This window comes from Manis pentadactyla, chromosome 18 (assembly GCF_030020395.1).
Source record: "Manis pentadactyla isolate mManPen7 chromosome 18, mManPen7.hap1, whole genome shotgun sequence".
In the NCBI taxonomy this organism is placed as follows: Eukaryota; Metazoa; Chordata; class Mammalia; order Pholidota; family Manidae; genus Manis; species Manis pentadactyla.
The window spans coordinates 16,789,266-16,816,447 of record NC_080036.1 but is presented as its reverse complement, the minus strand read 5'-3'; the positions used below and the strand labels follow the sequence as shown (position 1 = coordinate 16,816,447).

The 27,182-nt window shown below is 47.4% G+C and overlaps 1 protein-coding gene across 6 annotated transcripts in view; it reads right to left on the bottom strand.

Annotated features, from left to right (window-relative positions):
- Positions 1–27,182, bottom strand: part of ADAMTS17 (ADAM metallopeptidase with thrombospondin type 1 motif 17) — a 317,548-nt gene that overhangs the window by 150,508 nt on the left and 139,858 nt on the right. For all 6 annotated transcript variants that reach the window (XM_057494727.1, XM_036878662.2, XM_036878663.2 and 3 more), the window contains exons 9-10: positions 7,162–7,302; positions 5,254–5,404 (exon numbers count right to left, since the gene is read on the bottom strand). In XM_057494727.1, coding sequence (XP_057350710.1) covers positions 5,254–5,404; positions 7,162–7,302 — 292 coding nt within the window. The remainder of the gene's footprint in view (positions 1–5,253; positions 5,405–7,161; positions 7,303–27,182) is intronic.

The window sequence follows — 27,182 nt, the reverse complement described above, 5'->3', positions numbered from 1 at the left end:
ATTAAGCCCCTTAAAGCCCCACAGCGTACTGATTCCATGTTTTCTGTTCTCGATCTTTGCCTTCGTATTTCATTTTGGTTACTTTTAGCTGCTTTGTCTTCAAGTTCATCAATCATCTCTGTTTCAGGCTCTAATTTGCCAGCAATCTCAGGCCAGAAACTCTCATCTCAGATACTGCAGTTTTCATTTCTAGAAGTTCCCTTAGAATTGATATCTCTTCTCTATCCCCATGTAACATGTATAATCTTTCTGCTACCTTCCTAAACCTAGAATATGGTTATCATTACTGTTTCAATGCCCTTGTCTACTCATTCTAGCATCTGTGTGTCATTTTTAGGTCAATTTTGATTGATTGCATTGTTTCCTCATTATGGATCTATTTGCCCACTCCCTTGAAAGACTAGTCATTTTTTATTGGATGATAGCCATTGTAATTTTATTTTATTGAGTCCTAGATTGTTTTGTATTTATATAAATATTTCTGAGCTTTGTTCTAGGACTTGGTAAGTTACTTGGGAACAGTCTGATTCTTTCTGATTTTGCTTTTAAGCTTTATCGGGTTGGATCAGCTCAGCATTTAGGGTAGGGCTAATTTTTCCATGCTACTGATGCAATGCCCTCTGCGTACTCTACCTGGTGCCCATGTGAGTTCTAGAGACTGCTCCCTCTAAAACTTTGAGATAGTACTGTTCCTAGACTTAGGCACCTGTTTTCTCACACACATGCATTGCTCAGTACTAAACTGAAGACTCATGGTGATCCTGTGCAGATTTCTGAGGTTCTCTTTGTGAAGCTCTTTCTTCTACAGGGCTCTGTTCTGTGAACTCGAGCTGCCCAGCCTCCGGTACTCCCAGCTCTGCTTCTCCCTCCCTATGCACAGGCTGGCAACTGTGCAGCCACAAACCAGGACAATCAGAGGGCTCACCCCATTTGTTCCACATCTCTCAAGGACAACAGTCCTCCCTTGCTTGAGGTTTGGTGCCTTGAAAATCATTGTTTTGTATATTTCAATTGATTTCTTAGTTGCTTCAGGAGGGAAGGTAAATCTGGTCTCTGTTGCTCCATCTTGGCCAAAGGCAGAGGTCAGGATAAGAAATGTAAAGGCAACATTGGGTCCATGATCATATCATTACATGATATCCATTTCAATCTTCAAGGGCATTAAAGTATAGTAATGGTAACAAAGATCACTTGGTGTTGGATTAAAAGAGCATTCTGATTGGTTGGTCCTGAAGGTCTGTGGCTGCTTAAAGAGAACTCTAGCTGCATAATGCTTAATTGTTCATGGCCCTGAGGGGTTCAATACAAAGAAGTTCTGATTCTGGAGATGTACACAGATAAATTAGTTCTGTGACCCCCAGAAGGTAATCGGTGTTAATCTAGAAAGATAATAATAACAGAATATCAACTCAAATATTTGGGTGCTGACTTTGTGACAGACCCATTAGCTTAAATGGAGCCTCAGATTTTACCAATGAGAACACCAATGCACAGCCAAAGAGAGCCGGCCTGCAGCCCCTCACTACCAGATGTGCTGTGCTGCCTTCAGTGGCCCCGTGTCCAGGGAGGAAGCCACAGTGAAGGTTTGTATGGACCCCTGCAGGACATCTGACAGTCTCACATGTGTGTCAGTGAGGCAGGGGAGGAATGTGATGCAGGCTTACAGAATCGACCTGATACGGAGGTCTCTCGGCATCTCTTCCTCAACTCTGAGCTTGTCCCCAGGCTCAGCACTGGTTGGGTGAAGTCAGGTAAGAATTTAAATTTGCTATAGGGGTCATGGATGGATCCCAGAATAACAGTGACTTATTGAGCACCTACTACAGGCCAAGCACTGGCCAAGGCAGTTCCAAAACACTGGTGAGCAAAAGCAAACATTCATGCCTGTGGAGGGTTTGTGATCTCGAAGAGGGAGGTTATCCAAGCAATATCATCATAAATAAGCCAATTACATGTCATATTAGAAGATGGTAAGTCTATGAGAGCAGGGCTTTCCCTTAGGGGATCAGCAGACCTGGGCGTCGCAAGCCTGGGCAAGGGAGGGTTACCAGGTTGGAATTTTAAATAGGGTAGTCAGGGTAGGATTCCTTGAGAGGATTACCTCTGAAAATAACAAGACAAAAACTCCAAAAAGATGAGGGGCTTTGGCACGTGGCCACCCAAGCGAAGAGCTCCCAGGCAGAGGAAATGGCCAGCGCAAAGCAGAGTGTCCCCTTGCCAGGAGTATGCCTTGTGGGTTCATGGAGGGGCAGAAAGGCAAGTGTAACTAGAACAGAATAGGTGAGGAGGAGTGAAGAAGGGGATGAGGACCAGGAAGAAGTGAGGAGGGGGCTCATACCTGCACCAAAGAGTCAGTGTTACAGGGAAGAAGACAGGAACAATTCAACACATGCACGGCTCTTCTGCTATACTGAACATCCACTGGCACAAAATGAGCAAGATGATGATAAAGTGAGCCTCTGAATCCTGCCATGAGGTGCTCAGTTCGGGTTTCATTCAGATACTGTGTCCCAGGCCCAGGGCAGCGCTCCACACGCCCTTGGTTCCCGCTGGCATTCAGCCTCTCTTCTGCAGGGGCACCTCTTTTGCTTTAGCGTGGCATTTTCTCCAGCGTGAAAAGTTGCTGCCATTTGACTGTGAGACTTGCAGTAAAGGAAGCACCACTAGCTTTGCAAGCAGGGTAATCACTGCCAGCTAGCCAAGGCCACGCAAAGACGTGCTCCTTCACTCCCGTAAGCAGTCACCCCCACTAGGTACTGGGGAGGCAAATGCCAGTTTTATTTTAGTGCTGGAGGAACTCAAGGAAAGGCAAAGCAGGAAAACACATTTTGGGGGTCCTCGTGAGCTGTGGGAGTAAATGTTCAGCTTCATTGTCACATACAAAATGAGAGCAACTCGCTGGATACATGTGTGTTCTGAGCTTCTTGGGAGAAAGGAGTGACACGGCTCCGCTGATCGTTACTTATCAGCGATGATCTTTCATCATCCTCTTCAAACAAAAGATGCTGATGAAGGAAAACAAAATGCCAGCTCTCCTTCCTTCCCTTTGGAGCTTCTCTCTGTAGCCGGTCTTGGTTTCCAGCCCTCCCTCTCTGGCTGGGTGACCTTGGCCCATTACCTAGCCTCTCTTAGCCTCTGTTTTCTCATCTATTAAATGGGAATCAAAGCCCCTGCCTCAAGGGTCGTAGTCAGGGTTTCCTGTTAACAGTGCATGGAAAGAGTCCAGCCTGGGAGAGCGGAGCCCCCAGTACATGTACTGCCCTCCTTTTGTTCCTCCTCACCCAGCTGCCGTGCAATTGCCTGGCTCCTGGAAGGCAGAAACAACTGCAGCAAACGGGCAGCAGGGAGTCTCTGCCCAGCTCCCGCCCCCACTCAATCCTGCCCCTGGCAGGGCCAGCTCAGCCTGGTCTGCAATATCCCACCAGCCCTGGGAAGACTCTACAGTGGGCAGAGTGGCTGCTCTGTGTCCCTTGGCTTGGCTGGGTGCTTCCCTCTTCTCCACCCCGGTGCCCAGGACATTTCTACTCAACGTCTTTCCCCGGAGTTCCATCCACATGGATATCATGCTGTCACCACACCAGCAAAGGACCCTCTGAAACTTGCCTTCTCTGATGGTTCTGTGGCATCAGACACTTTCAGGGCCCTAAGGCTGGGATGGGCACATGGGGTGCCTCTTGGCTAGGACACTGTCAATGAACGAGATATACCAGGGTCAAGCCTTAACGGTAAAAGGTGTTGATGGGCACCAGGCACTGTAGCAGATTGCTGGGGATGATGGAACCCAGGGACTCATCACGGCTCCCCATGGAGGCATTCTTCACCCCACAGCTGCTGGGCAGAAGGGACTGGCATCCAGGGTGTGACATGGGAGACAGCTGCCATTATCCAGGCCCGGAAGGGAGCCTTACTGGCATCCCTGCAGGGGAACGGCAGAAGGGGACTGAGGACAATGTTGTGACACATGCCCTTCTGGGAAACGGCAAGCCGCAGGTTGCTAGGCTTGTTTGGAGCACTGCCCTTTTCTACACCCCAAACAATGGCAGGCAGAGCCCTACCTACAGATTCCACCCTGATTTCCAGAACCAAGCCACACACAGCCAGGAAGCATGCAAACGGCAGCATCCGGGCCTCCCGCAGTCCAGTCTGACTAGTTCTGCTGGCCAGGATCCTGGGCTCTCACCCTGGAGGCACAGCCTGGAGCTGGCCAGCCTGGGTTCTGGTTCTGGGAACCTGCCCAGCCCTCCAGGCTGAATCCCCGGCACTGGATGCTGCCTGAGCTCTGGCACGGGCGTGACCCACCCTCAATTGACTGCCACTGCTTGGCTCCTGGCTCCCACGTGGCCCTAGCCTTCCTGCTTCTGTCCTTCTGCCCCAGGGTGGTGCAGGCTCTGCCCTCCACCCGAGCCAACTGCCAACTGCTGGCTGGACCGCAGGCTACCCCAGCTTTCCCCTGGGGCCACGGAATGGAGACTTCCCTGCCCCAGGTCCTGGCATGTCCCTCTGGCACGCTCACCCACAGAAGTGGCCAAGCCACAGGCTACTGCCTGCAGCATGGTGAGAATGTGTGTGCTTGGGGTGGTGAACACACTTGTTCACATCCTTGCTCTGCTACCTACTAACTGAGCCATTTTGGATGATTGTTTAACCTCTGAGGCTTGGTGTTACCATCTGTATACCAGGGATGGTGGGGTAACCTAGAGTCTGTGGTGAAGATTAATTGGGACCACACTTTAGAAACTTTAGGACAAAACATGTGGGCATTGCTCAGTAAATAGTAACATTTTAATAGGGTTATTAACACTATTATCATATAGTCAACTTATTGGTTAAATGTTCTCAATCTGATACTCTCCAGCATTTAGCAGTTTTTAGCTCTTCCATAACTGTGCAGGGCTTGATAACAGGTGACATTACATCACTTCTAAGAAGGTGGGTTAATTTTACTTTCCCTAGCATCCTAATGTTTCATGTTAAGATGCTAGGCTACTAAAAATGAAAGAAATACTTTGGGATCAAAAAAACATTAGGCTGTTGGTGTCAGTAGTAACTCTGAAGCATCCCCCTGTAAAACTCCCTATGCATGCAGGTGTGTGTGCACATGCAGCTCTCTAGGGGTGTGCCTGTGCAAGTGCCCATGAGGGTGCATGTATGTGATGTCCATGCATGGGAGTGTGTGTGTGGAGTGTGCAGAGCTGCGATCTCCAACAAACCCAAGATGCGGCTTCCTGAGCCAGCGCTCCCACGGCTGCTTACCTCCATGTTTCTGCAAAAGGTGGCATTGGTACCAAACAGGATCTGGCACTGCTCGTTGGCACTGTAGTGCATACCCGGCAGCTTGTGAGGGAGGCGCACGGCATGCTGGCTCCTGGGGTCTGTAACCAGCAAGCAGGTGCTGACTTTTGACCTAAAACAGACAAGAGGCAAGCTGACTTGCAAATGTATTGTTCATGTGTTTGTTCTGATTTGTCAGCCACTGAGAAGGATGTGCCTCCAAATTATTAATGGGACAATGACTCAGGCTCCAAGCCTACAGATTATGTGTTTTTTCTCTTTTTGCTCTTTCTCTGCATGGCTGAATACAGACTTCACTCTGAAGGCAGTGAGAGTCTGGCAACCAGAAAGAGCCTGGGAATAATACCCATGAGGCTCATATATTTTTCTCGGGGAATTTGAGAGCTTTCTTGGTTGAAAATGCTTTTGAAAGAGTTTCTTATGGTATTTTCTCAGAATATGGCTTTGAGTAAAAGTTACCATGAATAGGAGTTAGGTTTGGTTAGCTTTATTTTAAAGAAAAACAAAGTACTTATTTGCAACTTTGCAGATTCACTTGGAGGACCTGTCAGGCTGTGTCAGCTGGCTGGTCCGGGCATCCCACTGTCTCTACCTTCTGCCGTCCCGGAAAGCTGGCCAGAGGTTCCCTCTGCAAAGCATGCTGGGATTCCAACCAGGATGGGAATGTTCAGAGATAGTGAGAACGTCTCTGAAAAACTGAGCTGGGAGTTGTGAAGTTGTGGCTCCACTGGGGGGTTAAATGCTTGAATGCTTTTCTTTGTCAATCCCTAAAACCAGGAAGATGGCAGTAAAAAGAAAGCCCAGCCTGTTGCCAAGATTCTTGAAGAAAAGACTTGCATGCACACAAGTACCCACAAGCTGATGCTGGCCCACCTCTCCTGGTGTCAGAGACACATGACTCTTTCACAAAGGCAGTGGGGCCAGCACTGTGTCTATGAGCAAATGGAAATACTCTGCTTTCACTGACCCTTCTGGGGAAAATGACATAGTGTCAAGTGGCTTATAACATTTCATTAAAATTCTGGGGTAACAGGTACTCAGTAGGAAGGAGACTCTATGAAATCTAACAAGTCCATTTGGCAGCCTTGTATAGCACTTAAACCATCTCCCCATCCACTGGAAAAGAACCATGGCAGACCCAGGACGAGAACAGGGGCCAGAGTGACACTGCTGCTGCTCCACCCTGAGTTCCCTGGGGACTTTAATGTCTCATTGGACCGTAAAGCTCCTTATGCCGCTGAGACCCACGGACTCCTTTTCCACCTCCATGGGCTGTACGGATGAAACAACTAACCAGTGAAGTGGTCAGGATCCACCCAAGAAAACGGTAAGTCCAGCCCTGAGGTCTTTACACCAGGGACCCACCCTGTAAGTGAGCAAAGACTGACAAAGGTCTGAAGTCCGATGGCCGATTCTTCCAGAGAAATCTGAGAATGGAACAGTGCAGACACATTCCAGAAATCAAGTGGCAGTGCGGTAAAGACATCCCATCCCCACTTGTGAGGGAGGCAAGCAAGCCCTCCTTCCCAGCACATGTACTGCCGCCCGAGGACACAGCCTGAGCAGTTAGGAAATGCCCGGCTCTGCAGCAGTCAACGGGTGCTGCTGAGGTGGTATTCTCTCAAGGTCAGAACACTGCAGAGAAGCGAAATGGGGGTCTCTGCAAGACATGGTCACTGTGTTGGTATTTCAATCAATCAACAGGCACGTCTGCATCCTCCAGATGCACACTTGGGAGGAAGCTTTGGCTGGATGCAGGAGATCCTGCAGTGACCACCTCTTCAGGCCAGTCTAGAGGGGCTTATTTCTCCCTCTCATGCTTGCTGAGACTCCAAGTATTATGTCTTTCGAATAATGCCAAGAACTTACTTGAGGAAGTTTTCAAGGTCATCTCGACTGCAGGAGGACCAGGAGAGGTCACTGGGGTTCCGGCCTTTCACCCACTCTCCCGACATGATGTGGGACCTGCCGGCGCAGGATGAGTGCTCGCCATCGTGGTTCATCCCCAGGCTGCCCAGGGGAAAAGAAGGGAGAGAGAGGCATGCACGCTGCAGGCTTCCTAACTCTAGTTCTTGGTTCTGGTGCACACTCCCAGCTTAAGGCAAGTCTTCAATACAAGCGGTGACCCAAGCTGATATTCTGCTTCTCTCACAGAGCAAACCAATAGTCCATGAGCTTGCAGAAACAGAGAGGGTGATGATTTAATGAAAGAAGACTGATAGAGCAAACAGACATGGACAGCATTTGCTAAATAAATGCATCATAAATGAACGAATAAATGATATTAACTGTGGTATCACAGTTCTTCAGTTCTAAGTTTCTCATGATTAGACTTGCTTTTCAACACTAAAACATCCCAACGTAAATGATCTAAATGTTTTGTTGCCTTAAAGAGTAGTCACTAGGTAAAAAGCTGCTGGGAACCATCCAAGACTTTGACTTAGAGAATATTATGGGTGCAAATCTTCAAATTAATGAAAAATTGACTTTTCTGTCTCTCACATCATCATACATAGATCCACCAAGATCACACCTGTCACCTGCCCACTACTATCTGATAACATCAGGATGCCTGTCTACACTGGGTGCCTGACCACATACTGTCAGCTGAATGATGATCTTAGTTTGCACACATGCTGTCATGGGGATTAACCTGAGACACAGAGCACGCAAGACTAGATGGGCCCCAGTCTGCTGACCTGTGATTTCCAGGGGAAAGACTCACTGTGCGTAAGGCTGCTCGTTCTCTGTCAGTAAGCCCAGTGGAAAAAACATGACCTCTCAGTCATTCAAAAATATTTATTAAAACTTCCCCAAGTGCCAGGTAATGGACTAGAAAGAAGAGATACAATGGTGCCCCAAATGCCATCCCTAACCTCAAATCACTGCTAGCCTGCAGGTGAGACAACACAGAGGCAATTATAAAATGACGTTACAAATGCTTCTCTGGAGCCACATTATTTTAGTTTTCCTCATCTGTCTCTGACCATCTTTCATCAATTCCCATGCTTGCTGCTTAATCCTGGGGTCTCCCAAGAGGCTCACCCTGGGTCCTTGCTCTGCACAACTTCCGGCCATTCCACGCTCTTGCCTACAAAGACGCACTCTTCACCATCCCCATGTGGAGGCGGGTTAGCGGAAGCCATCCCCGTCTTTGTAAAACCCTGGCCGGCCCTCGCGCTCCTGAATCTTCAGGCTGGCAGGGTGCTCTGATCACCCACACACTGCTCCTGTGACTTGACGGTATGCTTCGCGAGGGTTAACTGCATTTATCTTCAAACCTACTTAGTCAGTAACGCTTGTTATTTCGATTCATATGTGTGGTTATGTGTTGTGGTAACCAATGAGATCTGAGAATGCAAGTTATTTTCATGAAAACTAACCTAGCTAGTAGCTAAAAGAGACTTGCCAAATTTGGGTGTGGGCAAGACAACTGTAAAAGATGAGGGAAAAAAAATCATAAAAATCCACTCCAGACTGCTTCACAAGGGTCTTTTATGTTCTACCCAGTTTAAAAAGAAAGAAAGAAAGAAAGAACGTGGAGTTCAAACTTACTGCAATATAGTTGGGGTTTGTGTAAGGAAGGTGACGTGCAAGTCCCACCAGCAGACGCCCAGTCTCAAAAGAAAAGGCATTCACTGCCCACCATAAAATTGGGGAAAAAATATTAACATTTTTCTGGCTTAAAACAAGAAGTTTAAAGGCACCTAAGTACAATTTCTTTGTTTCCCTACTTGAACCAATTGTTTGGCTAACTGGTCAATTAACCAACCACAAGGTTATCAGAAAAGTGTGCTTCCGTGGTGCCACCTACGTGTTGATGGCCACATTCTCCCTTGGCCCCGACCTCTCTACCAAACTTTCCCCTGAACAAAAATGTGCTCTCTCTCTGAATTTCCTGTGGGCTCTTCCAACTTACTAGACTCCCTCAGGGCAGCTTTCTATCCCGACTTCTCCATCAGGGACTGGAGGCAGCGTGCACTTTATAAATATGCATTGAATGGATTATCCATTTAATACTGGGGAAAGCACCCAAAAATGGACAACCATATCAGGTATGCTGAGGCTAGTGCCATGGCCTAGCTTGCTCAACTGAACAAAGAAAACTATCTCTTGTTATGTTAAGACTTGTTCTCCTGCCAAGATGTCAGGTATTCATCCAGTGAAGGTTACGTGAAGAACTAAGACATCACCAGATAAATCTGTCCAATAAGAATAATTTAGATACACTTCCAATGGTTACTCTGCTGCATAAAATGAGCCCTATTTTTCAGTGCCATGACTCAGCTTTTGCTTTTTCCCTGCTTGTTATCTATATCCATAGCTGTCTCTATCTAAAGCTAGTTATCTACTACCTGTTTCACATTAACTTTTAAAGGAGCTAACTGGTTTTTCACATGTATTTAGCCAAGTCAAATGAAACTCACCTTAAATTTGATTCAGGACTTGATTTTATATCTTGAAAGAAAATGGGTGATACAGCTGCCAAGTGGGGGAGATCTAAAAATTTTGATGGATTTCAGGGAACTCTGCTAAATGCCTAGAGGTTACAAAAATCAAAAAGGCACATGCAACCAGTGGCTCCACTCCATCTCTAATGACAAGGAGTAAGCACAGCCTGGGGACCACATCTAAGTGCTCTGTTGCCAACCTTGGAGATTCTAGTCCTATGGAGAATCAACCCACGAATCGATTGTTCTCCTAGTTTTGCGCTTTTACAGGCTGCCTCCCATCATCCCTGCACAGCCACGAGATGGGTTTTTCAAACAGGGATGTTATTTGGAAAACCACAGTCAAAGGAGATCCAAGCCTTGGCAGAATGGCTTCTCCACGTAGGGAGGAATGTTTCATTTGCGGCTGCTTTTAAGTTTTCTCCGGTGGTCAACTTGGTTGTAAAATCAAAGAGGCTCCTTTCACCCACACTGCCAGACTCGGTTGCCCAGAGACCCTGGTCTCTCAGGAGACAAAACTATGTTTAAAACGGGGCTCAGAAAAGCTGACTCTGCCATGGACAACGGCATGCCCGCATGGCATGTTTTGTTGGCATTTCACGGTGCCGGCCCCAGAGCAGGACTTCCCTGAGGAATGTTCCTGTCAGCAAGATCGGCCAAAAGTGAAGATCCTGGGGTTTCTGGAGCTTGTCTCTAACACACATTATGGTTGATCTGGTTTAAAATGTTCAAATGCTAACTAAGCACCTCATAAATTTACAGTTTGATGAACTAGCCTTTGTGCTGGGCATCTTGATATTTGAGGTTTACGTAAACTACTGTTTAGGCTATTTTTAGTTTAAATTAAGGATTATTTGACTGAAAAGCTCATGTTATTTTAGGTTTACATCCCAGGGCATCTATTACTTTTGGCAACATTATCTTTAACAAAAATACGGAGCATTAAAGCACACACGGTAATTTTAACTTTCAGTGGCTGTGCGATTAAGGACACAGACGGGCCTCCTGTAACATGTAGCCCTGATTTATCAGACATGATAACAACTTAATGACATCAGGTTGATTTTATCTTAAAACAAATATCACATTGCTTCTGTATTAGCTTCAGGAAATCCAATATGTGCCATGCAGGGAGTTCTGAGAGATTCCCAAAATGCTCAACCCCTCCTGGCTTCACCCTCAAATCCTGAAAACCACGGGATCAGCTTGGTGGTCTAGGTGTGGGACATCTGCCATGAATGCTTCAGTTTTACTCGGGACTACCTGCCTATTTCTCAGAAGCTTTGGGATTTTGATGTTAGGTATGTGAATCAGGTCCCACCTGCCCCCAAAGAAGGTCCCACCTTCTCTGGGCTTGGCTGTGAACCCAGAGAAATGGCTCCTATAATGCAGCCCCTCTCCACTGGAGGCCGGCCTGGGACCTACTTCAGTAGCCTGGTGGGCAGAGCACCTGGCAGTCTGTTTTCAGTAAATGCTTAGTGATGCTGCAGTAATAGGGGTGGCCCACGGCAGTTCCTAGGAAATGATGGACAGATTTGTGTTAGTTATTGCTAACTCACAGAATAATAATTAACCTGCCAGCTTTCCACTAGAATGGAAGTTCTCTATTGTCAGTACCTCTTTGCCAAGAACTGGACTGTGTCCTCAATCATCAACCACTCACTTTACCTACAAGGGTTAAAAGTCACTAAAAGTTACAGGCTGTACTTTTTTATGCAGGTTGAAGAAGAGGATTAATTGTCATGATCATCGATTACCTCAGGCATAGGGAATAAAATGAACAGGCGACAGTAACATCAAAGTTCTCTTACCCCAGACAAGCTTTAGTTTGCTTTTGTTTTTATACAGGAAAATGAGCCCACTGGCTCTCAGACATTCAGTGACAAGGCGACCACCAGAGTCGATCTGTGGTCTCTGCAGATCTGGGGTCTCTGTACCTCCTATGCTTATAGGATCGTCATGGTAACAGGAATCCTACACCACCATGAAATTCGCAATCACCAATGGGTAAATAGCAATCAACACAATGTTGGTGTAAACTGTGTTTTGCTATTACAGATAACATCATGATAGGTGCAAATGGATTAAGACACACAGAGTTTAAATTGTCTTAGCTAACCAGAGTACCGAAGTGACAAAAATACTCAAGTTCTTGAATTTATAGATAAGGGAGTTCAGTGTCTGGTATATGAGTCAGGTCCGGCCTCCCCTCAGTCATGCCTGTGATTGCATGTATGTATGTGTGTATACGTATAAAAAAACATAAAAACATATATATATATATGCATACACACACATAAATATATACACATACACATACACAGAAGATTCACATCAAACGGCTTTTAACTTTTAATTTAACAAAAATGCAGCTGCTTGTGTTGAGAGAGAAAGAACACTGTGTAAGGGTGAGTCTGCCCCTTACTCTGGTCAATGAGCATGCGTGTTTGTGCGTGCATGAGTGTGCACCCAAGAGGGGGTGTGACAAAGCTGTGCATCTGTCCTTCACTGGGGGGCCTTGGGTCCCCTGAGAGCACAGCATCATACTGAGGATGGGTCTGGTGTTTCGCATCACATGTTTCATTCAACATGGACACAAGGCAGGGAGTCTTGATGGGTGAAGTTTAAATTCCATCTGATGTTCAAAGAAATGGTTGCCGGTTTCAACAGTGAAGGTGTGATGAACGTAGGGAGATAGTCCAGGGTGTCCAATGTGGCACCTCTGGGGAAGTGGTTTTCAAAGGTAATTCTGACACCGTTTTCACCTTTTATTCTCCCTGTAGCCCTAACTTGGTACAAGGTGCAGCATCACTGGGGCTGCCCGCACTCTGCGTAAGCGTTTTCCCTGACGTTACTGCTTGGGCCTTCACAGCCTCCGGACGAAACGAGGGAAGGAGCAGCAGTCATTTCCCTCTGTCTTGATGAGCATCTTCTGGGGGCTGGAAAACGAGCCATGTGTTCAAGGTCACCACCAAGTGGGCGTCCTCGCCTCCCGCCCCCACTCCTGGGCCAGCATTCTTACTCTAAAAGCATCTTCCTGGGCCGTGGTCGACCACAGCAGGCGCCACACCTCTCAGTGCTGATGCTTCCCCGTCCAGTACCTTCCCCCACAGGCCCCCGACTCTGCTTGGACATGTGCACACACAGTGGCTCTAAGTCCCAGCCGGTCTCCAATTTTCTGATAGTTTTGGCGAGAATATGTAAACAGCCAAAGAGGGTGACACCAAAGCCCCCTTCTCCGGGAGAAGCAGAGTGTTGTATTTGAGGGGCGCAGCTTTGGAGTCAGACCGACCTGGAGAATTCCAGCTCTGCCTCTGAGACAGCAATGTTTTACCTCCAAGCCTCCATTTCCTCATCTATGACTAAACAATGACAATAATTATTAATGTCATTCATTCATTCAACAAATATTTGTCCAGTGCCTCCTGTGGCCACCTCCTGCCCTCAGGTGCCAGCACAGGCACTCCCTTTTTTATTCAGGTGACCTTCTAAATGAACATAGCTGGGGAAAACACACGCCACAGCATCTGTCAAGTGGGGGACACAGAAGAGATGATGCCTTCCCTTCCTCTAGGCGCATGACTGAGTGAAGGAATACCGCAGCTCCCGAGCTGCAGGCTCAGTGCCCTCGGAGAGCTGCCAGGTCAGAGAGGGAGGTGGGAGATGCCATACAAAAGGGGAGGTGAGTTCAAAAGTCCCCACTCTATTAAATGGCACTTTTGAATTCCATTTTTCTTCTGCAATGAGCTACCTGAACAGACCAAGCCTGTTCTGGAAGATGTGGCCCAGGGACTGCAGGTGAGAGACCCCTGAACAGAGGCGTCACAGGAGCTTTAGGGGCCCAACTGCTCTTGGCAGGTGGTCATCTGGTCATCTGGTCCAGGTCTGCCGACACCGTCAGGCCACCTGTGAAGGATAATCATGGATGACCACTGGTCTGCTCCGTGCACTGCCCACGGGGAGAGAATGAAGACAGCAGTCTATGGTACAGCCTCTCATTTATTTTTATCCCCAGTAGCAGGTGGAGGTTTGAGTACAGTGGGTCACAACTATGCTTGGTTCCCTGTGCATCCAGAAACCAGGACTCGACACAGGCTTAAGGGATGTAGGTCTATAGGGCTGAAACAATGGCCATCTTAGTGAAAAGCTGTTTTCTGGTCCCGATGGTTCCTCCTGGCTCGAATTCGAAGCTGATTTCAGGTACAAATTCCAAAGAAGTTTAGAATGGTGGCTACATTGACGGAGTAAGGCTGCAGCCTCCCAAAGTGACTCTCTGAAGGGTGACGATACTGATTCAGATGAAAGAGCTGAAGGGGTGTTAAGAAAAAACTGCCTCTGACAAGGTAACGAGGCGAGTGAGTGGCAGCAGTGAGCCAGTTTTCCTTCCTTCCTCTCCTTAGTCGTCTTAATTTTTTTCTCGAATTATCTCAGGTAATTTGAGAACTATACTTCTCCATATGATCTTAGTTTGTCATGTTCCATAAAAGGTTCTTTTGGTTTGGGATTGCCCTGAATAAACTGATTAACCTGGGCAGAAGTGGAATCATTGAAGTTTTGAGGCCTGCCATCCTGGGACAAGGTAGGCACCGCTTCATTTAGTCAGGCTTTCTTGAATGACCTCGGGCTGGGTTTTTAGTTTCACATTGTAAAGGTCTTATATTTCTCAGCATCATTCCTGGGTACTCCACATCTTTGGCTGATGCTGTGAATGAGGTCTGCTTTTTATTCTTTTGTAACTGATATTACTTGTGTGTGCGGGGGGAAAAGCGTGGATTATTGTGTGTGGGTCTTGTGATTTGCATCACAATGAATACTTACTGGTTTCAGTAGTTTGTCTGATGATTCTCTTATGATATGCAGATAACAACTGCTTGGCTGCTTTCCTTTCAACATGCATGCCTCCTTTCTTGCCTTATGAAATTGGAGACTTCCAAAATAATGTAAAATATTAGTTATAATGTGGGTGCCATTTCTCTGACCCCAAATCTAATGAAAATGCTACTAATATATGCACACTGAATAGATTTGCTCTAGATTGCTTGTGGGTAGGTGAAGTTGATCAGCTTAAGGATGCTCCCCTCTAAGTAATCATCTGAGGAGGCCTCCCTCAGTGCCGTCTCAAAGGAAACACTAAAGACAGTCTGATAGAGTGGACAGAGTAGAGGACCAAGAGGAAGGAGGTGATGGTTGGTGTTAAAGATCTGTACCAATTAATTTGGGGAACTGAGACAAGGCTCCTAAACCCCCAGGCCTGTTTTCCTAGCTTGGAAGTGAGGGACTTGAACCAGATAACTATTAAGAGGTTTTCCAGTTCAAAATGAAATCATTATGTGATTCTTGATCTAGAAGACTGAGCACAATTTAAGGTAGCGCCGTCATTCATTCTTTCCACTAGAGCTGAGTGAACTCTGTCTTGCACCACGCATTTTTCAGGGCACCAGATACACAGCAGAGGGGCACACCAGCCCTGCATGAAGGAACCCCCGCCCCAGGCAGGCAGGGATCACAGACAAGTGGGCAAGTGCTGGCCAGGAATGTCCAGTGAAACCTTCTGTGATGATGGGAAGTCTCCACATATGCCATCCACTATGGTGGCCACTGAGCCTCTGAAATGTGCTAGTGATACTGAGGAACTAAAGTTGTGATTTCATTACATTTTAATTAAGATTAATTTAAAGATCCACATGTGGCTAATTGCTACTGCACTGGACCATACCGGTGTAGGCAACAATTCAACTTGAGTACCAACCACTATTGTGCTAGGAGTTGAGGATGTCATCACATTGGTAGAAGAGTATATGCATGTTACTCACAAATAATTAGACAATTAAGACAATGTGGTAACACAACTGGAGAACAATTAGTGGCCAGACATAGATGTCAGAAGCTGAAAGTCATGGGCACTTAGAGGTGAGGGACTAACACACGTTATCTCCTACTGACTTCTGTATGACCTTAATTCATGCCTAATTTTTCCTCCAAAGTGGTCGTGCTGATGATGTCATCTGGGAAAAGCCCAGAAGATCCCAGGCCTGTGATGTGACGCTCTGGAAGTGAGGGGGTCTCTGAAGGTTTTACACAGCAACCAAAAAGCAAAAGAACATCAACCTAAGTTGTTTTAGACAATAAGATGTCTGAAGAGCAAATTGAGTCTCCAACAGCAAAAGGGATTCTCTAAGTGCCTTCCCATGAATACCACTTATGTGCAATTAAAGCTGGGACACTGTTTCAAATGAATTCAGTCAAAGAAAGGCATAAGGTGATGTGCCTTCACTAGCTGTGAAAGTGAGCACCGTGATGTAATAAGGCCAAACGAAGGAGATCCCTTAAACGCGACAAAGTTCTGTGGAGTTCTCATTCACTTCATAAAGGAAGACCATTTATTGAGGAAACATTATTTCAAAAGAAGACTTCACAAAAGCCCTGAGTTCTTCTAAAATTAACTGTGGACATGATGAAGGTCATGCCAGCCCCAAGCTGTCATCCCTTCTGTGGCCTCTTCTGGGCCTACAATGCAGAAGTGCGCCCAGCAAAGGGCCAATGGGACCCGCTGAAGCCCAGGATGCGGTAAAGCCCGGGTAGAGACCAGCAGGACCAGCAAGGCTGAACCCTGTGATGTGCCCTCACCTCCCAAATCGCACCATGCATCCCTGGGACTCCCTGTTCTCCTCCAAGTCTCCTTCCTTTAGGCCTGACTGCATTTGAGGGTGGCACATAAGGGGCATGTGGAGGGTTCCAAGGACAGAGGCAGATGCAACCGAAGTGGGTCTGAGCATGTGGCTCCCCGGGTCCCTCCTGGTCGCCGGAGGTGCTCTGCAATGCTGGGGGAGCCAACCCCACACCATGTGCGCCACTTATCAGGCGAGAACTTAGCAGTGGTTGAACAGTAAACATGTTTCTTTCAAGCAATGTGTTCCCAAGGTTCTCCCAAGGAAAGGCTGCTGGGATGGAGCATTGTCGGCATCATGGCACTTACTCTACAGAAGGAAACTGGGAGCCTGAGCAAGAGGGAGAAAAACATTCCTTCTGCTTCTTAGCCTAGAGAGCAACTCATCTAATGGCACTGCAGACAGGGAGAGATGGCTCAAGCCTTTCAAAGCTGTAAACCATTGCAGCTGTGTTCCCCACATTCGTTAGAGGTGGGGATTCATGCACCCCTGTGTGTGCTGAGCTGGGGAAGCCCTGAGCAGACACCAGAATCCCTTCTGATGATGCCCTAACTCCCCTACCAGCACTCAATGCACTGTGGCCTGTCACATCCTAGTCACAGCACCAAGCACTTGTGTAGCCATGGGACATACATCAAAGGTGTAGACAAAGGTGGGTCCCTCAACATGGACACCGAACTGGATGCCAGGAGTGGGACCAGGGAAAGGAGAAGCTGAACAATGGGAGCCTTCTGCCCAAGAAGTGGGAGCACCTGGGAAAGCAGAGAAAGAGTGTTTTAACTCATTCACATTATCCCCAATTCACAGATAAGGGGACTAAGGCAACGAGAGCTTGAGAAGCTTGCGCAAGGTCAAACAGCTCGTAAATGGTCAAGCATGACTTGAGCTTGGGCAGCCTATGCTCTGAATCTCCATGCGTGACCCAGCCCTTTGAGGATGAAATCTGCTCCCACACCCAAAGGCATTCAAAGGGAGGGAACCTGCTGACCCATTCAGGAGTGGCCATCCTGGAGTCAGGGGGTGGTTTGGGAGCCCTTAGGTTACTGCGGGCTACATGGAAAATCCCTCCTGGGGACAGCAGTGAAATGCCAAGAGGCACTGGAGGGCTCAAGGTCTATTCTCCCCACAATGGTTCCTGTTAGCAAGATGGCATGGAAAGAGAAGGGCCCACAGAGTATGAACACGGCTTTGGGGAGACCAGTTGCTGGGGAGCAGCCAAAAGAATTCCTTGGCCCAATTCAAAAGAATTGTGGGTATTTGGAGCCCTGAGACATTCAGGACAGGGGTTCACACTTGTTCACCTTCTTTTTGGATACCTCCCAGTTTTCTTAGCTGAAGCACACGTCTGAGACATTACCAGCTGATACCTTCCCACATACACCTGAGGCTCAGCAGGGAAGGGTGGGAGAGAGACACAGAGGTCCCCAAGTCCCCAAGATGCTGAGTGGGCCCAGTGTGGTTTGGGAATGACCCAGGGAGCATGGGGTCCGGGTGAGGAATCTTGAAGTTCTTTACAATTATGGGTAAAATTGTAATATTTCCAGAATCTCTTGCCTGGCTTTAGCACATCTGCATATCAATAGGTGTTCCTCAGGGGTGGAGAGTTGTTCATCTCTATATGAGTGGATAATCAATCACCTGGGCAATTGAGCAAGGGCTTATCTGAACCTGAGAGGTGAGGGGGAGGTCTGGCCTGTTTCTGCCCCAGCAAGAAAGAGACAACCCCGGACTGCAGTTTGTAAGCATAAACCGGTTTTAAAGTTTATTTTTCCCTTTGACTGATTTTGGTTTTAGAGGTATTTTGCCCCAGGATTTACAATGATATTTCCCCATCATCTCCTTTTTGGTACTTGAAAATTTTGCATATTGAAAACAGATTGCCAGAAGATTGCTACTCAGGATATGAGCTCCTTTTCTAGGTGAGAGCCAGGCTTTAAAGAGTCATGGGGTTTGACACTTTAAGGGCTCTTGAAGCCCTTCTGTCTTAGCCTGTGTAGAAAGCGGAGCCCAGAGAGGGGACCACCCAACACCCAACAGCTGCTGCAGCAGGTGCTTCTGGGAACCAAAGGTCTCGTGAGGTATGGTCTGGAATCAGATTTCTGGTCTGCCTCACAGGTGCTCCCCAGCCACCCAGTGAATGGGGATGGGGAAGATGCCAAGAAGTTCAAAAAGACATCAAATGGAATCATTTGGAGGTCCTCTGTGGACTTCACTGTGAAATTTGCTTTGCTTTAGGAAAACCTCACACCCCTCAAAATGACCATCTTTTAGAAATATTTATTTAGAAGAAATGCTCTAAATTCATTGATTTTTTTTCATGGACTTTTATTCCCCCGAAACAAAACGGCAGTATTTTTTTTCCTTTTTAACCAGTGACATCCCATTAAGAGAAAGATTGTTTTCAATTCCACCTAGACTTAGCAACTTCGACTGCCTAGAAGCTTAGATTTAAGAACATTTTCACTCCCAGATAATAGCAATGGCCTGGTTTCTTGGGGAGGGATTTTCTCAGCCAGTAGGAGAAGGCCTGGCTTGGAACAGCTAAAGTAAGGGTATGGCAGAAATTCAAAAGATACAAAGGGGTGTAAGATGAAAACTGAGCCCCACTCCTCCACAGTAGTTTCCTAGGCCCCTACCCCACCCAGAGGCAATCTCTGTCACCAGTTCTCCTGGGCACTCTTTTAATGGGCACTGGAAACTAGCCCGCAGCACTTCCCATCCCCTTCAAAGGCAGGGTAGGGAAAGGGATTAGCTGACCTTTAGGGGGGACCTGCTGTCCAGAGAGAACCTGCCATTTCTCAAAGTTCAAAGACCCTTCCGGGACATCAAAGGGCACAGGATGCCCCAAGCCCAGAAGCCCTAAGGACAGGCTGCTTCCTGCTCCTAATGACCTTGATCACTCCCTTCCTTTCCTTAAAACCACACATCAGGAGGGACTTTACAGCCTAATTATGTGGACTCTGCCTTTTCCATCTCGCCCAGGAGGCCGGGGGTGCAGTGGGCGTGGGGTGGGCACGTGTATCCCTTCATCCTACCTCACAGCTGTGAAGTGCATCCAGGGCTCAACAGGCTGAAAGGGGGTGCTGTCCAAGTGAAGTCAGGATTTCTGGGGGAGGGGGAGGGCACCTGTTATTTTCTCCCAGGTGAGTCTAGGGTACCTCTATGGCCTGTTCCTGTCCATTACTGCCTCAGTGGGGGCCCAGAAAGCAGCCTTTTCCCACTCTGAGCTGGGACTGGTTTTCAGGCAGCTTCCATGGACAGACACATCACCTGCCTTCTTAACAAGCACTGACGAAACCTCCTCTGTTCGTGATGTGGCAGAATTCAAAGATTTGAGATCAATCTCTTGTCCCCCTTCTTCTTGACCTCTGCCTACAATTTTCGGGGAGAAGTCCAAGTTGATAACAAATGGCAGGAGCTTGCATTAGGCTTTAAGCCCAGCTACAAAAGATTTCAATTATTTCTTGGCTAGTCAAACTGAAAATCCTGACTGTTCTTTATTTCTGCCCAGATTCCCAATTCTGGGGCGAGACCAGGGGACATTACTGTAGGTAGATTCTGGACACACACTGTGGGTAAAATTGTAATATTTCCAGAATATCTCGCCTGGCCTCAGTGCATCTGTATCTTCAGGGGTGGAGAGAAGTATGGTTTTAGTGCATCTGCATATCAATAGGTGTTCCTCAGGGGTAGAGAAGGGTTCATCTCCACATCAATGGGTAATTACCTGGGCAAGGGAGGGCTTATCTGCACCTGAGAGGTTAAGGGGAGGGCTGGTTGGCTTCTGCTGGAGCAGGAGAGAGAAATGGCCCCAGATTGCAGTTTGTAAGCAAAAAATGGGTTTTAACCTTTATTTCTCCCTTTGACTGATTTTGGTTTTAGAGGTATTTTGCCCCAGGATTTTCTCTCCCCAGACTCACACACACAAAGTATAAGGTCTAATGCTGTCTCCACAAATTCTACCTTCGTGGTGGATATTCTAGGGAATAGACACATTTCAGAACAGTAATCACCCTATTGCTAAATTATTAAATGCTAGCTTGTGTGACTCTCTTGAAGAGTCCTGAGTATTATGTATATAGATTCATTGGTTCTCAAACACCAACGGTTTATTTTTGAAAGGGTTTTTTTTTTAAAGTTCCACACAGTTGAGGCTTTGGGGTCTTTATTATTGCTTTATCTTTCTCCCTTTGTTTTCATTTTGATGCTCTTCTTAAGCAATACTCTTTGTCTTTAAAAAAATCTTCACTTCCCCTAGTATAAATCCTAGCTTCTTGCAGTAATAACTATTGCTTAACTGGCATTCAGTTTGCAGGGTGAAAATATATTCTTTTGGCCATCGTAATGACTGTGTACACAACTTGTCCTCAAACCCTCTCTGAAGTTTGGCTCAGAGCAACCATCATGTTAAGAGGATGGAATGTGGTTTCAAGTAATGCCAGCAGGATTGCATAAGTGATAATTGGTATTTTTACTAGCAGCAACTTTGTATCTGATAACGCCTTATTATAACAGGAAAAGAGGCCCTCCCTACAGACTCCCACCTGAGATGTAAAAAGAAAAGGTGTTATAGAAAAAAGCCTCTCAGTGTCGATAAAGGGTGATTCCAGCAGATCTGAATCTTCCAGAATGTGCAGCCTCAGGAATTGGCAGCTCACTTCTCTCCCCCTTTAGTCACATGTGACCAGCTCCTGGGCCTCTGCTGCACTTTTAGAGGGAAGGAGGAGCCAGAAATAGCAAGGGTATACCAAGTGCCCTGCCATCCCTGTTCCTTTTTTGAAAATAATTTTGGTATTAGCCTTTATTTAAATGCCTGCTTTCAACTTGTGTTTACAGAAGATGTTAGTGTCAAATGCGGCAACCCTGACAGAGCAGAGACTAACTGGTCTGAAATATGAGCTGTCAAGGGCACAGCCAGCGGTTCTCATCTTTGGCCACTCCAAGAACAAAAGGTTTTCCTCCAGGTAGGGTGTCAGGGTGAAGAGAGCAGAGGCCCCATGCATTAGAAATAGAGATTTCCCCCTTCCATTTTGATATCTTCAAAAGAATCCTAATTCTTTAGGACAAGGAACCAACAAGCCAATCCTTAATGCATAGAAGGAGACCAAGGCACAGAGCGGTGGCATTCCCACATGGTGCAGGGTGGGATGGAAACGCTAGACCTCAGCAGGCACCTCCCCAGAAGCCTAGTCACCTCTACCCTTTGGTGGCCTTTTGTCACTTGATTCTGGCTCATGAGACCACCTGCTCTCTCTCACCCTTCCTCATAGCACATCAGCACCTATTCCAGCTCCAGGGTGGGTGGGTGTGGGGGGGTCCTTGTCTCTGGGAACAGTGCCTGCAGAGGAGTACCATGAGGGGCCCACTTGCTGCTTTGCAAGATTTCATGTTGTGTTTCCCTTTCTCACCCTCCAGCCCCAGGACAGATTCATTCTTGTCAATGTTACAGGCATATAAATATTTATTTTTCACAGCCAAGGCTCTTCTCTTTGGGACACTAGGAGGAAGAGAGCTGGGGGGGCTGGGGGGAGAGAGCACTGCAGGTAACGGACACCATGATAGGCTGACACGTTATGTTAAACATTTCCTGGAACGAGGCCACACCATCCTTTAAACAAGGTAATAGGACCAACCCCTAGACAATGGCCTGCCCTGTGATTTGCATTCCAGGCCCTGCTGCCTGGGCCATGAAGGTCAAACGAAGTCAAATGTGACTTACCTAGGTATGAATATCCTCTGCTTCCATGCCATGATTTCTTTCTGCGTCACCCTAAGTGTCCAGCAGAATGCCGCCACACGCACTAGCATTCCGTACGAGCTATATCTACGACTGGTCAAGTCCTAGGAGCCAAGGGCCCATTTTATCACCCCTCACCGCCCTCCCCTTCTCCATTTGGCAGCCCCCAGATGGCACCATAACCCAACAACAACACAGACATTCATCCAAAACATAAAGGACCATCTCCAGGCAGGGGGAAGAAGAATGCAAAACCTCAAAGACTACATTAGAAGGCCAGCTCACCCCAGCCACCTTCTAAAAAAGCAGGGAGCTCTCCAGAAGCAAGAAATACATCCAAACACACCACCACCCCCCATCCAATCCCCAAGTGCCTTTTCTCTCTTTCACTGTAGGGAAAAGTCAAGGAGATGACACCACACCAGAACCCATGACAATTCAGACCCCTTTTCAAAACGGGGCAAGTATCCCTGCAGAAGGATGGGAGTACTCTGCTTGCCTGTGCTTCCGGAGTCACCAGATAGTAACTGGCCCACTGAGGGGAGTGAGCCTTGATGTTGGCAGTGAACAAATAGCAGTGATTACTCTCGGTGAAAAGAGATGATGGACACAAGCACTTCCAACAGTGCATGGCACAGAGAAAGGGCCCTACTACTGCAGCTATAATGACGAGGACCAGGAGGGGGGTGACAGTGACGGCCACTGTTCACATAATGAATGCAGGCCCTCAAACTTGGCTGTGTGTTAGAACCATCTAAGGAAGTTTAGAAAAATACAGATGCCTGAAGCCCACCTGCAGAAATCCTGACTTAACTGATAAGATATGTGGGCTGAACATCTGCATTTTTCAAAGACCCTCAAGGCATTCTAATTTTAAACTTTTAATTTTGAAATAACTATGGATGCATAGAAAGCCAAAAAGAAAAATACAGAGAGGCTCGGTGCACTCCTCACCCAGCCTCCTCCTATGGTAACATCTTCTATAATAAATGGAGTGCAACACTGAAACCAAGAGATTGACATTGGTACAATCCACACTGCTTATTTGGGTCTCATTAGTTATACATACACTGTGCATGTGTGTATGTGTATGTATACATGCAGTTCTATGCAATTTTAACACACATGCAGCTTCCTGTAACCACTGCTACAAACAAGAATCACGATTTCTTGATTGTGACCTTTATGTCCACATTCACACTTTCCCTCATCCCTTAAACCCTAACAACCACTGATCTGTTCCTCATTTCTATAATTATGCCGTTTCATGAATGTTATATAAATGGAATCATACAGTATTCATCCTCTTGGCTCTGACTTTATTCATGCAGTATAATTTCCCTGAAGTTCATCCACATTGCTGTGTATATCCATAATCCACTCATTTTTCACTGCTAAGTAGTATTCCGTGACACGGATGTACCACATTTATTTAATCCTTTACCTACTGAAGGACCTCTGGGTAGTTTCAAGTTTTTAGCTATTATGACTAAGAGCTGCTATAAACATTTGTGTACCAGGTTCTGGGTAAGAGTTAAGTTTTTATTTCTGTGGGATGAATGCCCAAGAGTGCAAACGGTGGGTCTTACAGTAAGTTTTAGTTTTAAAAGGAACTGCCCAACTGTTTTCCAGAGTAGCCATGCCACTTGACGTTTCCACCAGCAATGTATGAGTGACCCAGTTTCTCTCTTTCCCCAGCACTCAGTGTCACTACTTTTCCTTGGTGAATGCCCCATAGGCACTTGAAAAGAACATGTATTCTGCTATTGTTTGGATGGACTGTTCTATAAATGTCAGGTCCTGTTGCTTGACACGGTTGCACAGTATTTTTTATATTAATTTGTAATTAATTGTTGAAACATTTTTAGGCTTTAAAATTGTCTTTTTAATAATTCTAACATCTGTCACTGGTGTCAGCTGATCGACTTTTCCCATTTCAATTTGTGTTTTTCCGGTTCCTAATATGATGGGTGACTTTCAACTGCATTCCAAACATTTGGGCTCTGATGTTAGGTGTGTCTGGGTCCTATTTAAATCTTCTATTTTAGCAGGGCGCCACCCTGCCTAGGTTTCCTGTGTAGGTCCTGGCTACTTGTGTGGGCGTTAAGGCCGATGACAATTCAGTGTTCAGAGCCCTGCAGTGTGAGGCTGGACTGCCTTGTCTCCTGGGTGCAGCTGAGGTTCTTGTCTGTCCCTGCTGGTGACATCCACAGGGAAGGAAGGCACTGCCTTGGTTTGCCTGGTGCCCCCAGGCCACCTTTTGGGGGAGTGGGAGGGAGAAGTTGCTGGGCCTGAGTTTTTAATGCCAATGAAGGGGGGTTGGATGGGGGTGGGGATGCAGGGTTTTGATGATGCTGTGCCCGGCAGGTCCGGCTGCCCACCCATGCCCGGTCATGGGGCAGGAGTGAGGGTGACCTAGGGCTCAGTGCTGCATCTTTAGAGGGATCAGCCAGCCCACCCCGTCCTGCGTACAGGGTGTGGGGGCTCCCCTTGAGGGCTCGGTTGGGCTTTGCCTTCCCCAGTCCAAGGGCCAGAGAGCAGGCTGTTCCAGGTTTTGCGTTCACGTCTGTTGATGGTTCTGGGCTGCAGGACTCCAGGCGCCCAGTCGGGATATGTGGTAGGTAAAAGGAAAACCAGGACCTTGCCATGGTGTGGCTCCTCAAGTGCTGAGGTCCCCGATGTGCCCTGTTCCTCCCAGCTTTCACAGTCCTTTTAGTGTCTTTTGAATCATCCCAAAGTGTTTGGTTGTATTTAAAGGAAAGCAGCATGAAAAAGTGAGTCTACACCACCTCATCCTAGTGCCGGAAGTCAGCATGGCCCCCTTTAGCCCTGCTAACCGTGCCGTGGAGGAGGAAAACCAGCATGCCCATCATACAGATGGGGAAGTGGGGCACTTGGAGGTGAAGTCACCTGCTTCCCCTGCAGCAAAGCTGCCTTCAGGATTTACTCCTTGAGGGTCTGAACTAAGGCTGCAGGCTTGGGCTACACATTTGGGCAGGACGTCTGAGGCCTGTGCCCTAGGGGACAGCGTGGGCCCTGCCTCTGCCCTGTGGCCCCGGATAGTCGCTGGCTACGCAGATGCCAGGATTCATGCTCTCTTGCAGAGCTCCTGCCTCTGGCCTGTCACCTTCTCTCGGTCCATTATGCTTCTGACAAACCTCCCCAAGCCCCTTGTCCCCTAAGCTCCCTAAGCCACTTCCTGCTGAGGCCCTTCCCCGGGCCCTAGGGCCTGCCTCCAGCAGGTGTGAGGCGGCCCTCCCTGCGGGGTCCCTGGCTCCCCTCGCCCCCTCCTTGTCTGCCCTGACTTCCTCTCTCGGCTTGACTCATGCTGACACCTGTTCCTCAAATGCAGGCACCCTGCTTGGTGCCCATGCCCATCTTCCTGGGCCAAGCCCACCAGCCTCCTCTCTGGGGATTAGTGACATGGCCTGCATTCTGCTCCGTACTTACTAGTCCACACTCCATGACAGCTAGCCTGCTGCATACTGTCCTATTTCCAAATGCACCATGACATTCTATTATGATACTTTCTCAAGTGAAACAATGCATGTGAAATCACTCTGACAGCTATAGTCCCAGGTGAGGGTCAGGGACCCAGAGTTAGCAGTGTGGGTTCCAAGGTCCGACTGGTTCAAATCCCAATTCCACCACTGATAAGCTCCAAGGCTGTGCAGTGGGTAGCTGCTTAACCTCTCTGTGCCTCAGTTTCCTTGCCTGTAGAATGGGGAGAATGACAGCACTTACCGCCTGGGATGGGGCAGAGGACCGAATGAATGAACAGATGTAAAATACTGAAAACAAGCTTGTATAAATAAGTGAGTAAGATGTGCCACTGCTCAGTGGGGGTGTCTATGTGCTGTAAGCTTTGCCTTGGGGTCTGGTCTCTTTGGTCCCCCATGTTGCCCAGGAGTCACAGAATCAACAACAGAAGGGTCTGATGTGAAACCAGAGATCAAGCCAGCCCTCATCTTACTCCAAGTATCTCTATTTCAACCCCCAGGCTGGAGGGGCCAGCTCTGTGCAAACACCCCAGCATGAGGAAATCAATACTACCCTCGAGTTTCCAGAGAGCCTTAATTTTAAGAACTTTCTTCCTTGCACTGAGTTGAAACCTCTTTCCCTGTATCTTTAGCACACTGGCTCAGCTCTGCCACTGGAGGCCGAGCAGAGATCCCTTGCACCCTAGCAGCCCCTAAGGTGCTCGTGTTCCCCTGCACAACATAAAGACATGCAGTTCGTTCCAGTTGTTCCCCTCATCATCATCCTCCCTCGTATATGGACAAGGTCCTAGTTCCTGAAGTCCTTCTTAAAACAGAACTCTCAATACTGAATACAAGACCCCTAGTATCACTTAAACTCAGAAGGGCAGAAGGGCAGAAGGGCAGAAGGGAGCTACCACTGCCTCCTTCATTTCTGGAAATGAGGCTTACGTTAGGGGCCTAGGAATGCCCTGGTCTGTGGGCCTGCTGTGAACCATAACCCCTTACATGTAGGAAATCAGTGATCTATTGGCAGTGGCTGTCTACAGACTCAGGAAGGATAATGCACTGAGACTCAGTGGTAATGGTTCCTGGGATCAGTTAGTAATGTCTGTCAATGGAGTGCAACTAGGAAGTAGAGACAGACATGTTTGCTGGCAGTGACTGGACTCTATCTAAACATGCTGTCATTAAGCCATGTTTCCACTGTCCTGTGTATTACATCTGGTTCATCTGGGACTTAAATTAAATACCATCTGGAAAGTAGTAAGGCATATGGTTAGTGCACAGACTTCAACACTGACACAGGGCTTGAAGCCTGATTCTGCCACTTAGCAGTGGCAAGGCCCCAAGCTTCATTTTCTCTCTATAAAATGCAAATAGTAATAGTATTAGAGGACTGGGGTACAAATGAAATGCATTACTGTATTTGGCCACTTTTGCAAGGCTGTCAAGAACTTTGTGGTCTGAATTTTTGCACACTGTTCTCCCTCCCATCTTTGTACCACCTCAATGTCTGATGAGCCTGCTACCCCTCTCCACATGCAGGTCATGC